The sequence below is a fragment of the Melampsora larici-populina genome (assembly GCF_000204055.1).
Source record: "Melampsora larici-populina 98AG31 unplaced genomic scaffold MELLAscaffold_13, whole genome shotgun sequence".
Taxonomy (NCBI): Eukaryota; Fungi; Basidiomycota; class Pucciniomycetes; order Pucciniales; family Melampsoraceae; genus Melampsora; species Melampsora laricis-populina.
Genome location: NW_006768777.1, coordinates 135029 through 150644, shown reverse-complemented (window position 1 = coordinate 150644; position 15616 = coordinate 135029). Strand labels below are relative to the sequence as shown.

General features: G+C 42.2%; 3 protein-coding genes across 3 annotated transcripts; 1 reads left to right on the top strand and 2 right to left on the bottom strand.

The window, feature by feature from the left end:
- Positions 1-645: 645 nt before the first annotated feature.
- MELLADRAFT_42976 (uncharacterized protein) lies at positions 646-2346 on the top strand (the record flags this gene model as incomplete). The annotated part of the gene is made up of 5 exons (XM_007408809.1): positions 646-984; positions 1079-1168; positions 1279-1501; positions 1575-1730; positions 1821-2346. 5 exons carry the CDS (start codon positions 901-903, stop codon positions 2228-2230), a joined length of 963 nt encoding a protein of 320 aa, XP_007408871.1.
- A 3127-nt stretch (positions 2347-5473) lies between these two features.
- On the bottom strand, positions 5474-6161 carry MELLADRAFT_105295 (uncharacterized protein; the record flags this gene model as incomplete). The annotated part of the gene is made up of 2 exons (XM_007408557.1): positions 5474-5508; positions 5696-6161. 2 exons carry the CDS (start codon positions 6159-6161, stop codon positions 5474-5476), a joined length of 501 nt encoding a protein of 166 aa, XP_007408619.1.
- A 3342-nt stretch (positions 6162-9503) lies between these two features.
- MELLADRAFT_85140 (uncharacterized protein) lies at positions 9504-13380 on the bottom strand (the record flags this gene model as incomplete). Its single annotated transcript, XM_007408556.1, has 6 exons — positions 9504-11157; positions 11242-11543; positions 11628-12153; positions 12203-12387; positions 12459-12675; positions 12773-13380. 6 exons carry the CDS (start codon positions 13378-13380, stop codon positions 9504-9506), a joined length of 3492 nt encoding a protein of 1163 aa, XP_007408618.1.
- Between the last annotated feature and the right edge of the window lie 2236 nt (positions 13381-15616).

Sequence of the window (15616 nt, the reverse complement as noted above, 5' to 3'; positions counted from 1 at the left end):
GGCGTCTTTAGAGCATCCACAACTGTCCAGCCTGACTAGACGGGCCTCCAGCGATGTAGGGGGTCAAAACGCAAAAAAACGTTCCAACGGAGCTCGCACAATCGGGGGTGAGACGTCGGGGGCCTCCAGATTTCCATCCGGACCCCCCACATCTGCGAGGTCTATAGGGGCTCCCAATATCACGTGCCACTGCTTCCACGTGACCGATATAGTCACGTCTCAAACCGCACTCGAAACAAGATGATATGGTACAAGCATACCATATCACTCAATCGAGTTCTGGCCCCTGACTTCAAGTGCACCGCTGTGGACACCTGTTTTTTTGACCCCCTACATCCACAAAATCAGGATCGGGGGTCTGTTCCAGGGCTCGCAAAGTAGGTGGACCGTTGTGGATGCTCTTACCCCGGGGCACTGAGGGGACCTTAGTTAAGTTAGCCTCAATGTAAGGTTTTGTTGTGTATGGCATCGTTTCCTCGATTTCAAGAATGTACTTAGCAGCTAAGGTCGTATGAGGTTGGACCCGGTGTTCAAAACTTTAGAATACCAGTCCGCACCCCGCCTCCTTGGCATTTGCAACGCCCCTTGGTCATAAGCATTCAAGTCTCAATTTTACCATCTTCATCATCCATAGTTCTTTCTCAAAATGATCAAGAGTAGTCGAGGATTACTGGTGATGCGTACGAATTCAGCAGGTCTATATTTTCTCGAGACGCGTCTTGGATTGATATTTTTTCTGTTAGCTCGATTAGGTTTTGTTTTTTGGTTGACTTGGAAATTAAAATTCTCCGATCCGATCCTGGAAAAAAAATCAAACAACAGCCGTCCATCAACTTGTTTCTTTGAATTTCTCCAAAAGTCGATACAACATTATACATCAACCAAGGAAGATTGAGTAAGATGGGTTCTCAAGAATTTAATTTAGAAGATGCACTTTTAGAAACGAATTGTCCGGATTTAAAATTAGTTAAACGAGGTAAAGTAGTTGAGTATATATTTCTCAAAAATCGGTTTAGAAATTGAAAAATTTGAAAGAAATCGGTCTGATGTTTTTTGTTTTGATTGACTTTTTTTATAGAGAGATATCTATGAAGTACCAGGCGAAGAAGATAAATTATTATTTGTTGCAACAGATAGGATTTCAGCATTCGATATAATTATGAAAAACGTAAGTATCTCAAAGAAACCACATCAAATTCCATCATCGAACATCCTATCCTCACTTCTGTAATCTGAATGTCTAATGATGATGATTCTCTCTGTCGTTCGATCTTAAAGGGAATCCCAAACAAAGGAAAACTTTTAACTAAACTATCGGTTTATTTTTTTCATAAATTTCAACATTTAATTCCAAATCATCTAATCACTTCAGATTGGAATCAAATCTCATCTAAATCTAATTTAATTCAAAAATATTCATCTCAATTGAAAGATAGAACAATCTTGGTTAAAAAATCTCAAGTCTTAAATTGTGAAGCCATCGTTCGAGGTTATCTAACCGGTAAGATCGAACTCATTCGCTGATTCCTCTATCGAACCCCTTTAACTAACTTGCTGGGGTTTTTTGTCCGTAGGTTCTGCATGGAAAGAATATCAACAAACTGGAACTGTACATGGCATTCAGATGCCTGAAGGTTTATTAGAATCTTATAAATTTCCTGAACCGATCTTTACTCCAAGTACCAAAGCAGAAATAGGAGATCATGATCAAAACATTCATCCAGATCAACGTAAGTCAAAAAACCCCCCAACAATCTTACAAAACAAATCATCTAAAGCAATCAAATTGATGATCATCTTTTTTGTTTTGTTTTTCACAGTCTCAGACTTATTAGGTTCAAAAGAATTATCAAACCAAATCCAAAAGACTTCAATAGATCTATACAATCTAACCAATGAACATTGTAAATCGATTAACTCTACATTATTCTTAGTAGACACTAAATTCGAATACGGAATAGATCCTCAAACATCAAACTTAATTTTAATTGATGAATGTTTAACACCCGATTCATCTAGATTCTCAACTATTAAAGATTATCAAATCGGTCAAAAGTTTTCTGGATTTGATAAACAATTTTTAAGAGATTGGATCTTGAATCAAACTGAATTAAATTTAAAATCTATGAAAGATTTCGATTTAGAGATTCCTAAAGATGTTTTACAAATCACTTGGAAGAAATATCTAGATGGATTTCAAAATTTAACTGGGTTTGAATTTCAATGTTAAAAGAGATCTCGAATCGTCTCTTGTTCTTGTTCTTGTTGTTCTTGTTGTTCTTTCTCTTACATTTTCTTACATATCTACATTTTGTATTTTTTAAAAGTGGAATCCACCAACATGGCAAATCACAGGTGTGGTTAGCACTCCCAAAGCTTGGAAAGTATTCCACCAGGACCTTCCCAGTAGTCCAACTCTTCCCTTAAGATTTAACTCTTCAAGGGTTTCAGAGTAGCACCAAGATTGTCAAATCAAAAATCTTTCTTTCCATATCTCTGATGAAAGTATTGATGGTTTTCTTTTTTTCAAAAGTGGCCAATCAACACACCCTAAGAATAAAGTGATTATGTGTCCCACAAGAAAGAACAACTTTCTCTTTCCAAAGATGATAATAAGAGAGATGATCTTTAAATCCACTCCAGAAACCTCAAAATAAGTTGAATTCTGGTCAAGGAGAAGTACATCTTTCCCACTCCAGGCTTTTGAAGTATCAAATTGAGTTTCAATTTTTTTAAAAAAAGAACATCAAACTCATACTTTTGACTATGTAGTCATCAAAAAAATTCTGAGGCATGATTGGACTTAGTTAAGTTTGGCATATATGTATCAAAATCCATATTGATTTCCTCAGAGTGATGTGATTTGTCTGGTTTTAAAGTTCTTTCAGACATTCTTTGAGCGTTTTCCATGCACCTAGGATATGTTTTGACCTCTTCCAAGTTCCAACCTTGCTCCGCCCGTTTGCACCACAAGCTGGTGGGACTTTGGCTGCTCAAATTTGAAATTCTGACCTTTTTTGTCACTAACCTAGGCCTAACCGTTTTCATCACTGACCTCCACAGGTGCCAAACTTAATCCGTCCCTCTCCCTCACAAACCCTTGGGCAGGCGCTTTCCACGCTCCTACTTGAAAAGGAAAGAAATAAAAACACTCATGGGACTTGAAGCACCAATATAAGTTTCGGGATGTTCCGGGCTGTGTGACGGCTTGGCGCCAAAGACCTATAAGTTATGGCTACAAAAAGCAATCCAGATCCTGTAATAAGTCTCTGTCTCTGTACATACAACAACGGAGAATCTCAACCTATCAATTATCCCACTCACATGCTAAGCTTAACCAAGCCCCTCACGAGCGCGTTTGCCGCGCCGCTCAAGCAGTGCAAGAGTGTCTATTCGTCACAATAGCTATATTAGGACATGTACAATTGCATGAAGAATTGCATACTTGAAGCAGCTTGAAGCTTAACACTTTCTACGGTGAGGTGAAGCAACAAGGTGAGAAAAGAACATAGGAGGACATAATTCTTGGAGCTCACACGCCAAAAATCACGAGTCCACTGTAATGTAAGGGCTCTGGTATACCGTAGGTGAGCACATGGCTACCTAGGTAGGGTTTTTAGAGGGAGAAAACTACTTTAATAATTCGATAAAGAAAAGGGAACATATTCACAAAAGGACTCAACAATCACACCCAATTCTTGGTCATGCACCTTCCAGTTCCTTTCGGAAGGTGTCAGCTTACGAGAAAAAAAAGAGACTGGCAAGAGATTTCCTTCTGCATCCGGCTGAGATAATATAGCAGCCATTGCAAAGCCCAAACAATCTACCTGTAATGCCCTAGGTTTGTCAAAATCAAAATGAGAAAGCAAAGGGGCAGTAGTGAAAGCCTTCAGCAAACGGTGAAAAGACGAAATACACTCAGAAGTCGCAAGACCATTAAGAACATGAACACCATTCCTAGTCAAAGCGGTTAGAGGAGCTGAAATAGTGGAAAAGTGATGAATAAATCTTCTGTAAAAGTTTGTAAAACCTAAAAAACGGTAAAGTTGTTTGGAGTTAGTAGGGTATGGCCACTCCGCAATTGTACTCAGCTTCTTTGGATCCATTTGTAAACCATTTTCTGAAATTAAAAAGCCTAAAAAAATAACTTCTTTTGCATAGAATTGACATTTATCAGGAGAGACAGATAAATTATGACGTTGAAGATTTTGAAGGACTTGAGATACATGACGAGTGTGATCTTCATATGTCTTAGAAAAAATTAAAATATTGTCTATGTAAACAAAACAAAAGACACCTAAAAATTCAGAGAGAACAGATTGGATAAAACGTTGAAAGCAAGCCGGGCCATTTGCAAGACCAAATGGCATAACCAAGCATTCAAATAACCCCCAAGGAGTGCGAAACGCCGTTTTCCACTCGTCGCCTTCCTTGATATGTATGAAATTAAACGCGGCCTTTAAATCTAACTTTGTAAAAAATTTGCAACCAGTTATTCGAGTGAGGAGATCACCAAGAAGTGGGATTGGAATACTGTCCCTAACCGTAATTGAATTTAGAGATCGGTAATCAACACATGGCCGGTTCTTCTTTCCTGGCATCTTAACAAAAAAAATGGGGGAAGCCGCGGAAGAAGAGGAAGGTCGTATGTTGCCCTGCTCAAGTTGCGCATCAAGCCAACTCCTTAGCTCTGATTCTTCCAACCTAGCAAGTAAGTAAGACCCACCAAAAGTTGGGACCGCACCCTGCTTCAACTTAATCTCCATATCATACCCTTCCCGATGCGGTGGCAGTGAAGATCCACCCTGTTTAGGAGTGAATACGTCAGCATACTTAGCAAACTGAGGCGGAAGAATGGAAGATAAGGGAGATGTTTGAGAAAGGGCGGAAGAGGTGTTTGAGGAGCAAGGAACAGTTGAAGAAGAAGTGACAGGTGAAGAAGAAATTTGAGTTCTACGAGTAAGGTATTCACCATCAGAAGGTTTTTCTTGAACCGAAACCGGGTTCTCTAATTTCAAGGTAGGACCAACGCCACCAACCCAGCCATCGTGCTGTTTTAACCAATCAACTCCCAAGATAATATCATATCCCCCAAGAGTCGTAATGTCGAGTGAAATGTCGGATTTGAACTGATGATTTTCGTGCAGGCCTCGAAGAAAGAGATGGCCATCCCATTCGTGGGTGACAACCCCATCCTTGCTACTGGAACCATCAAAAGTAATACAAGTAATAGGAAAAGGTCGAAGTTTAGAGATCAACCCATGTTTATGAATAAAACTCTTATCCACAAAACTTCTTGATGCACCCGAGTCTACAAGAGCACGAGCCGGAAAGAAACGCTTGCCACAACTCAACAAAACAGACAAGATCAGGCAAGAATCATTGCCCTCTTCGCCTTTAAACGCAATTGCAGAAATCTGGTTTTCGGATGATTCATTGAACAGCGGTTGAGCAGAAAAATACTCTTCTTCATTCAAACCGTGACCGATATCTTCATGCTGATCTTCACTTAAAAAATCATGAAACAAAGCAGAGACGTGAGCAGTTGGGTTTTGATTGGGTACCGGAACTGCAGGGGCATCATGCACGAGAGGCGGAAAGTCAGGCTGTCCAGAAGAGATTGGCGGGTACGCGTTCAACAAAGAGGGTCGTATAGCCGCAGGGCTTTGATGAAAACCAAAATTCACTTGCTGACGAGAAAGAACTGGATTAACCACCGGGCTTCGTATAGTTGATCCTCGTGGTGGATTAATTTGATGAGTGAGAGGTCGTCGAACAGAACCTACAGACGTGTTTACAGCCGAGACGGACTGAGTAGACAAAGACTCCCTTTGCACATTGGCAACAAAGGCATCCATGGCCACTACCGAAGCACCTGGATTTGGGCAACCGGCTGGACGTCCTTCCGCAGTTTGATGAGAAGAATCATAGGCTTTGAGGCATTTATAACAAACTGCTCTTTCTTGACACAAGTTCCGATAATAATTCATCCCTACTCTAGAAGGTCTTGATGGGATTTGTCGGGTCTGAAGTGCATTGACGTCGACTTGCATAGCATTTGGATTGTACGGAACAATGACAGAAGGAATTTGTCTAGAAGGAGGTTGTCCTGAAGAAGAACGCTGTTGAACCTGAGTCGGGGATGAATAAGATCTAGCCATGTTGAGATCTAAGACTTGTCTTGAAGCCAATAACGCCAGATCTTGCATTTGTTTTAACGTCATGACATTGACCCAATCAGGGTGCTTCATTGCACGCGTTAAGATATCAGGTCGAATTGCCTTACTATAGTAATCCATCAAAATAAGATCTTCCAATGACAATTGAAAAGCTAACCCATCGAACAACGAGTTGAAGTGCAACAAAGACAACTTTCCTTGCTTCAAGGCTTGAAGTTCCTTAAGAGTAGTCATCGAGGAGAATTTATCCCCAAAGCGATCTGCAATTTGATCAAAGAAACCTTCTAAAGAGGAAAGAGACTCGGTGATAAATTTCAAATTGGAAGCTTGATGATTAAAAACCACACCATGAGCCTTGGAATTCTCTCGGAGCAAACTGGTCCACCAAACTTGAGCAGATGAGTTTGGAGGAAAATGACGAGCAACCCATCTGATACGACGCGAATCATCCACAAAACTGTTGTCGTGGGAAAATAAAGAATCACGAATGGCATTGATAAACCAATTCACCGACTTCGGATCAGAACCATCGAAGGATAAGGTCGAGATCGGAGCCGGTTCGGTACGAGTCTGACCTCCTTGTTGTGATCGAACGGAATCTAATTGAGTATTGAGCTGATTTACGACATCTTCACTAGATTCCTTCGCCTCCTGACGCAAAACTGCCGTGGTGGAAGAAATTTCTGAACGCATTAATGATATAACGTCAGAAACTCGATTCCCCAACCGTTGATCCAGATCCGCTACCTTCATGCATTCTTGAACCACATTGGTCAAGTTTGCCACCGCAGTCGATAATTGAGCAAAGTCAGAACGAAGAGAATCAAGTTGAGTACGTAAGGAAGAAACATTTTCGTCAATCTGAGAACGAAAGAGTGCCACGTTTTCCGAAGCCGTTTGAGTGATTCGTTCTTCCAAAGTAGATTGAAGTAAACGAAGAGAAGGGTTGACATATCGGTCGGCAAATGATTGTTCATCATTTGTCAACACAACAGGATTATCGCCAGAAACAGTAGATCGTCGAGTAGTCATAGCTGATGATGATAATAAACCACGAAAAAATAAGGAGTTCAACAAATTATATGATAAGATGATGATAATGACCAGAAAGAATAGAGCGTTGAGGGCCGGACAGAACCAAACCACACCTACTAAAAACCACAGAAATCTAATGACGTCATAAAAAAAGAAATGAAAGATCGAATATAATCTATAACACCTCCTATGACGCACTATCCACATATTACCACTAAGAACCGGATAACACTGGGTAACAAATAACCGTACGAATATCAAACCTAAAACTGAAATCACTCGAAACGTACATAAAAACAGATAAAATATTACGCTAACATAAAAAAAGAAAACTCTTCCCAGCAACCAAGACCAAAAGGTTACACACAAAATGAAAACACATAACACCCAATAAAACAAAATATATACTTGATTAAAAAGAACTTGCTTAAAATCCAATATATATATAAAAAACGAAAATATAAAAATTCCACAACAATAGTGACCATATGTACAGAAAAGCGTATTCAAAAAAAGTACCATAAAAAATGAAAAAAAGGAACCAAAAAAAAGAAAACCTAGAAAAAAAAGAAAACGCGCGACGAATTTTATTGATTGAATTATACTGTAAGGGCTCTGGTATACCGTAGGTGAGCACATGGCTACCTAGGTAGGGTTTTTAGAGGGAGAAAACTACTTTAATAATTCGATAAAGAAAAGGGAACATAACTGTTACAAGTAATATATATATATAACATCTTTGATAAAACATCTATCCTAACTATTCGTAACCTATCTATCCTTCTTCCTTAGCAACTAACTTTCTTCACAACAAGTTTTCCTTAACAACATTTGATACACATTTGATTATTCTTCTTCTAATATCTCATATCATTACATGTAAGAGCATCTCCAATGCTCCCGAATCTGAATGTGGGAGCTCGTGGGGGGTTAGTTTAGAAACGTAACCTGTATTGGAGTGAGCCGGTCGGACTCGGCGAGGCCGAGGTCGTGTTCCCACATGGAACCTCCCGTGTGAACTCGTTTTTTCGGAAATGACACGTTCCCAGGCTCAGGTCAGCAAATTTGCTGACCTGGCCGAATAATCTGAATCCCAGTATCCCAACGACTATTGGGCCAAAAATAAAGAAATTCATACATCCGTGGACTACCTTTCTCTTTCTTTACGTGAGGTGAGCGCAATCGATCACATGTATTGTGTGGAACGCAATAGGTGCGATCGACCAATTACTTAGATGAAGACATATGGTGACGGGGGTTCAACCTCAAATGAACCCTATGAGGAATTGGGAAAGAAGTTCAGTTGTGCGTTGCAGGGCGCTGTCACCTGAAAAAAATTACAGCTGTCCAGCCGAGGGAAATACTGAGCTGTACATCTATTCGGATTCAGCCACATTGGAGATGCTCTAAGCCCCTCTGCGAGGGCGCGGCGAACGCGCTTGTGGGAGCTCATGGGGGGTTAGTTTAGCTTACTCACATGCCGACGTCCGAGCCGGTCGGACTCGGCGAGGCAATTCTATCAGCTTTCGAACGTTTGTTTAAGATCTGTTATAGCATGGGAGTCAAGATTTCATGTCGAGTCAAGGAAGGAAAGAGGACAGCTCAGTCCTTGATTTTGCTCACAGGCTAGTGTTGATTTTGAACAGCGTGCTCAGCGTGGTCAACGTTTGTCAACAGCAATGCAACAAGTTTTCCCGGGTCATCGCCTGTGATTGTTTGTCCTTACAGAGTAACCTAAGGGGAGGTACATTTTTGCACCGACCTATTTACACCACCCAACTCAGTGTAAAACAAGGCCGGTGTAAAATTCCAAAACAACCCGGGCAATATTGAATTTTACACCTTTTTGATCTTTTTTTGTGTCCGTGTAAAATACATAAGTGTAAAAGATAAGGTGCTAAAGTCAGTGTCCCCGTTGTAAAATGGAATTTTACACGTTATTCATTACACCGCATGATGAAGTGTAAAGGATTACAGTGCAAAAATCATCTTTACCTGGCTCAGCAGAATTTTGCACCGGATCCTTTACACCACAAGGATCCGGTGCAATTCACTCAAGTGCAAATTTCCATAAGATGTCGTCACAAATGCAATTTTGCACCTCTTTACACGTTTTTTTTGTAAATTCGTTATCATCAGGCATTCCAAGAAAAAATTGATACCAACTAAACATCTGATTAGTTGCAAGTACTGACTAACTAGAAACAATCATGTATTGAAAAAGACAACTAAGGCTAAACATCACGCCTAAAAAGAGACGACGAAAACAAGATAAGAAGAACATTTAGGCTATTTTTTTTTGGCCTTCTTTGTTGCTGGAGGTTTAGCAGCTTTAGCAGCGGCCGGACGCTTGGCAGCAGGAGCTTTGCGAGCTCGCTTGGCTGCTGGCGGCGACACATCCGCCTGCACAGGAACTATTGGCATCTCCTCGAGTTCCGCCTTCTTCTTTGGTATTTTCAACTTGATCTTAATAGCATCTTCTTCAAAGATCTCCTCGAGCTGATCTTCTTTGCCTTCGGAATCAACAGAGCCTTCGATATCCAGATGAGCCTCTGGTTTTTCATCCACTAGGGGCGGGAGGCCACCTCCAAATGGCATTCTTTCTGTCGGCATAGAGAAAGGAATGGTGAGGGTATGAGTCGGGAACTGCTTCATCAATCCACGAAGGACGGTTGCAGTTTCTTGTACTTCACTATCGTTTGGCATCCGGGTGTAACAAATCCATGAAGTGTGAGGGATTGGCCCACCGATTTTTGTGATGTCGCGTTCGATTAGTTGAGCAAAACCACCATTCTTCAGCTCGTCGTAGTGCCAGACACCCATAACATCTTGAATACATCGAACCACTTGGCACCAATAATGAGATGCCGCCCAAAAGCCCCGTGCAATCATCTTATAATTGATATTTCCTATACTAAAGTGCGCTGGCCAGTTGGTGTTGCCCATGAAGCTTTCGCGCTCGTGATTGGTCAATTCAACAACCCCATCCAAGTGGATGTATAAATGCAAAGGTGCTGAGTTCGTGTCGGGAAATTCGAGCTGGAATCTACGTTCCATGGTTGCAAGGTCTTCTTGTTTGGAGCCGGCCAGAGTTTCATGTGGGTGACACTGTGAGCATACAGCTGTAGTAGAAAGGCCAGTTGTTGTCCACCTCTCTATCAACAATTCGGCATCTCCATAAGATATTCCAGCGTTGTGGAAGGTGTGAGGTAATACATGTAATGTAGTCATTGATACTAATGAAGTTCGATTATGTTCGACATTTCGAGAGCAAGTGCTAGTCTTGCGGAGAGGTATTTCAAAAAGAGGTCGCATTGGTGATTTCTGTTGGAGGAATTTTTCGAAGAAAGAGTCCGCACAAGCAAATTGATCGGCAATGAAGTACCCGTTCTTTTGGTCTTCAATGGCACGATGTAAGATTCCTTGTCCTCGTGATAAAACTCCCTTGAGGCCACTTCCTTCAGTCAGTTCGGCCCGAAAACGGCTGGTAAAATGACGCATGAGTAGATTGACCAAGCGAGTGCCATTAACTGTGAGATATTTGCTCCAACCAGGCCCGTAGAGTGCGTAAAGACATTCGAGAACTGAGCTTTGCCAGCATCGGTTTTTCGTGCCAAGGGTGGTACCACAAGTATAAGATTGATAAGTTGTTAGAGGGTGGCGAATGACATTTTGAGACCCCTTTGGACGTCCAGGTCCTTTCTTTTTTCCACCAGTGCCAATGAGCTCTTTGGTCGTGTCCGGCGCCCGTCCGTCATTAGGGACATATCTTCGTTTGGTGGGTTTGGGCATACCCAACGTCTTCACAACCTCCTCCCAATTTTTTTGCGAGGTTCCATAGGCGATGGGAATACCTTTCGCCACTTGCCTATAATCGCGTTCCAGGCTTTGAACCAAAGCAAACAATTGAACTAATCCGGGAATTAGTTCACATTTCCCTGGACTAGTAATGGTAAGGATAACAAGAACATGAAATATGGTCAGTAAGAACAAAGGCTTAGAAAAGATGGAACAGAAAACAGCTTACCAAAGGACATAATACACTCGGTGCATTGACTCCTGCGCATTTGTGGTCGCAGGCAAGTTTCGCCGACGTCGAGGTTGATCCGTAACATCTTCATCATCGCTCTCGTCCAAAGGAGGATCGTCTTCAGGCATACGTTTGCGGGCTGGAAATAGCATGGCTTGTATATCCGAAGTACACCACCAATCTAACCACTTTTTCGCTTTAGGAAACGTGGTTCGTAATTCTTCAAACCTTTCATCGAGTGTTTTTAAGTCTGGTCCATCGGGAAGTAATAGCTCTGCGCATTTCTCCGCCCAAAGTTCCTGAATGCGAAAGATTTTTGATTAGAGTGAGGTATCGAATTTAGTGAAAGCCTCTAGACGAAAATGAAGATAATGATGACTCACCTCCAGATGCACTGGGACTATAGTGTGATTTCGCTGCAGGCGCATCACTGCCTGTCTAAAGTGCTGTAAACAGCCGTGCAATTTAGACATGGCAGTAACCTCATTCACTTGGAATACCTCCATGTACGCCTCTACAAAGCCATTTTTCTGCGCAAGCGAAAAATCCACTACTTGTTCACATAATAACCTCTTCTCTTTATCTGATTTAGTTGTCTTCTGGATGCGTTCGAATAAAGTCATAAAATGAGCCTTGTAGTGGCCAGTATCAAGTCCGGCGAGCCATGTGAGAAGAATCGGGACCCAACGTCCAATTTGTTCAACATACATCGACGTCGTTAATAAGTAGCCATTCTGAAAGAATCTGTAGGTAACATCTGACAACAGTCCACCTGAATATGTTTCGCCTTTGTACTTGTACAGCAGTACCTCGGCCATCCAATCCGTCTGCAATGAGTAATGGAAGTTTTCGGTCAAGCAAGAAACCGAGATCAATTGCATGCCTTGCCTGTAATCATCAAGTCCCCTGCTGATCAGCTCAAGTGAAAGATAATCCGGATACAAGGTGTCATACTTACTTCGCCCAATGCTGAATGGATTGCAGCCATTTATCTCCTGCTTCTGGGTCGTCCTTGCTTGGCATTAGGCCGGCTTCCGCTAGGAATTCGCGTCGTAAGTACCCTAGTCGGTCAATGTGGCCAAATGAGGGATGTAGTTCGCTGATAGACTTAATGGGTTGTGTTCCTAGATGCACACGCCCAACCTAGCGTCCAAAATGACAAGGTCAACTTAACTTGGTTGAGGTGATATGTTACTTTGAGATAAAAGACGCACCTTCAGACCCAATGGTCCTGTCTTAGGATCGTTGACCACAGCCTCCTTTAATTTGGCCTTTGCAAGTGGGTCGGCCTTCTTGGCGTCTGGCCATACGTGTTTGTGTACACCTCGATGTCGTAGTAATGCCCAACCTTCCTTTTTGTTGATGTCGATTTCGGTGTCGATTCGGCATTTGCAATCACATTGGTAATGGGTCTGAATCCCTTTGCATGTGCTGATTGGACATGGCGTGCAGCTAACCCGAGTCATTTCGTTAGTAAGGAATCTATTTGACTTAATGCAGAGAACGTGTCAAACCAAGATCAACTGACCTTTCGATGACATCAGAGATCTTATTCTGGCCTGTTGGAGGGGGGCCAGCGAACTGACAGGTGGGTTCGGAGCATTCCATTACGCCTAAACATGCATAAGTGCGTGTTTTCCACTGCTTGTTTTTTGTAGTCGAGACTCGCATCTTGTGAGTCCATCCGATGAATTGCCAATTCGTTATTATATCTTTGGCTTCCTTGACAAAGACGGTGTCCCCGTTTGGATAAGTTGGGTAGTTCTCGGCATCAACCTGGCTACCGTGGTCGATGAAGTTCCTGTACTGGCTTTTAAGTCCTGGCAGTTGCAGTTGTGGCCGACGTTGAGACGGAGCTTCAACTTGATCATCTTGACCTTCATTTCGAAAAACATGACGGTCCAAATCGAAGGGAGAAGAGACATCGGATTTGACGGAGACATCAAGATCGAAATCGTCGCCAGCTGGCTCTAACCTGGTAGGTTTCATCACGGTAGTTTCGAGGGTTCCGGCTGATGGTAAGGTACTTTCTTGAGTTCCGGTGGACGAATATTCGGACGAAGAGGCTGAAAAGTCTTCAGTTGCTCTGGGGGAAGATACCAGAGATACCGACAGACTCGAGGGCTGTTGACCCATCTTCGAAATGTCAGAATGATTGAACACTGATTCCGAAAGAGGAAAGCAATGCTCCTTATGGAGGTGGTGGCTTGTCAACTTTTGAAGAATTGTGGCAATTCCACAACGTAACATAGTAACGTTCCGAAAACGATTTGACCCTCCGTCCACTCTCACACGTATATGTGGTATGTGGGGATTGGGCATATGTGCAGTTGGGTTTGGCTATCAGGAATAGATATGAGATATCTTCATCTGATGTTTGGTTCGTAGGATTATTTGGTGAGGTGATCAGGTGTAAATTGAGAATGATGAGAGGTGTAAAAGTCGAAATCACCCCGGTCGAGTGGTAATATTACACCCATGAAGTTTACACCGGGCTGGAACGGTGTAACGGGTCGGGTGTAAAACTCTCTTTTCCCCGGGGTGGGGGATTGTTGCACTGGATTTTATTACACCGTAAGATGCAGTGTAAAATATCCGGTGTAAAATTCAATTCCGCCGCGGGCGACCCGACTTTTACACCGAAACTTTTACATACAATAGCGGTGTACAAACCTACGACCCAACTTGAAAACCCATGAGAAAAACCCATGAAAACCCAACTTCTTTTTGGGTTTTTTTCATGGGTTTTCAAGTTGGGTCACCCCGGACTGGTTTGAATGCCCCAACACCCATCACATCCTGAAACATGCCCAGAGTCTCAGGCCGTAGGCAGCTCCTGTCGTCACTCAACGCTTTAATCTTACTTCACATATCTCTTCTTGTCACCACAACCACTAACTCCACTAACTCCAGTTTCCTTCAAACTTCAATCGCTTGTCTGGTAATGGTGTCCTTCATGAAATCTGACGACGACAGCAATCCAGACGATAATATTGGATTTGAAGAACGACTTATCATTTTTGCTTACACAGTCATGATGATATCATCTATGAACCAGCGTGCCTACATCCAACGACAGAAGCGAAGATTAGAAGAGGAAGAATCAATTTTAGGAGTGCTATTGATGATACGGGAAGAAGCCAAAAGGAGAAGATACCCACTACCTAGACTTCGCCGGCCTCGTATTAGTGAGAAGGCTCGAGCTTTTCAATCTTGGTTTGATGAGACTGATCGCACATGGTTCATGGCTGTAAGCTCGAGTTAAGTATATACATCTCTGTGATTTTAAAATCTGATCATCTTCCTTTTCAAACTGTGTTAGGCACGCATGTCGAAGGATGCCTTTACCAAGCTTCTCCACCGAATCGGATGGTGTCCTATCTTTCACAATAACTCGTCTTGCAATCAGGCACCGGTCCAGTGGCAGCTCTATGAGTGGTGAGAAAAGGTCAAGGACGGAACAAAAGGCCGTCAGTGTTGAGAAGTGGATGTGGCGAATGGGGGAATCGAACAGTGGAGTGTGATTCGGTGTAAAGAATCCGGTGTAAAATTACCCGTTTGCCCCGCTTCGGTGTAAGAAATCCGGTGTAAATTTCAACTTTGGCCTGGGCACAAGACTTTTACACTGTTTTTTTTTGCACAGCATTTTCCGGTGTAAATTTTCCAGTGTAAAATTAAAAATCACGGCCGGGCAGAAGAGTTTTACACTGTTTTTTTTACACTGTTTTTTTTTACACAGTTGAAAAAAAATTGAAACACGTGTAAAATTCGAAAATACCCCCCCTTTTCTCGAATTTTACACCGGATTGTTTTTACACCGAAAGAGTCGGTGTAAATGACTCGGTGTAAAATTCTCCTACCCCGTAACCTAAGCGGAAGTAAACTTAACTAGCGGCTGCGGAAGTACCAAGCGGGAGGAAAGGGATTAGCTTGAACAAGACCTCTCTGCTCTGCGAGGCGCGCGGACGTGGCCGCGCAGAGAGGGCTTGTTCAAGCTAAGGAAAGGGAAGAGTTTTTCAAATGCTGCATCATTTTTGCAAGTGCATTTTTGACTTCCCAGGGGAATGAACGACATATAAAGAGTGCTTGTGTTGCACACAAGTTGTCCTCCAAAACACACTCCTTGACCATTCTACAGCCCTTCAAATTCAAAACAAACACAAAAATGTGAGCACGCTCAGCCTTACCTTTCTACCTTTCTACCTTTTGTCCTTTCGACATGAGTTGGACAAGTCGATTTCTATGAAACATCTCAATTTCTTTTCCTTTTACCCAATGGCAATAATCAATTTGATCTGTTCTGACTTTGCATATCTCTTGGCTAGCTTTCGTCATGAAGCTGTTCACTACAATTGTTCTGGCTACCATGTTG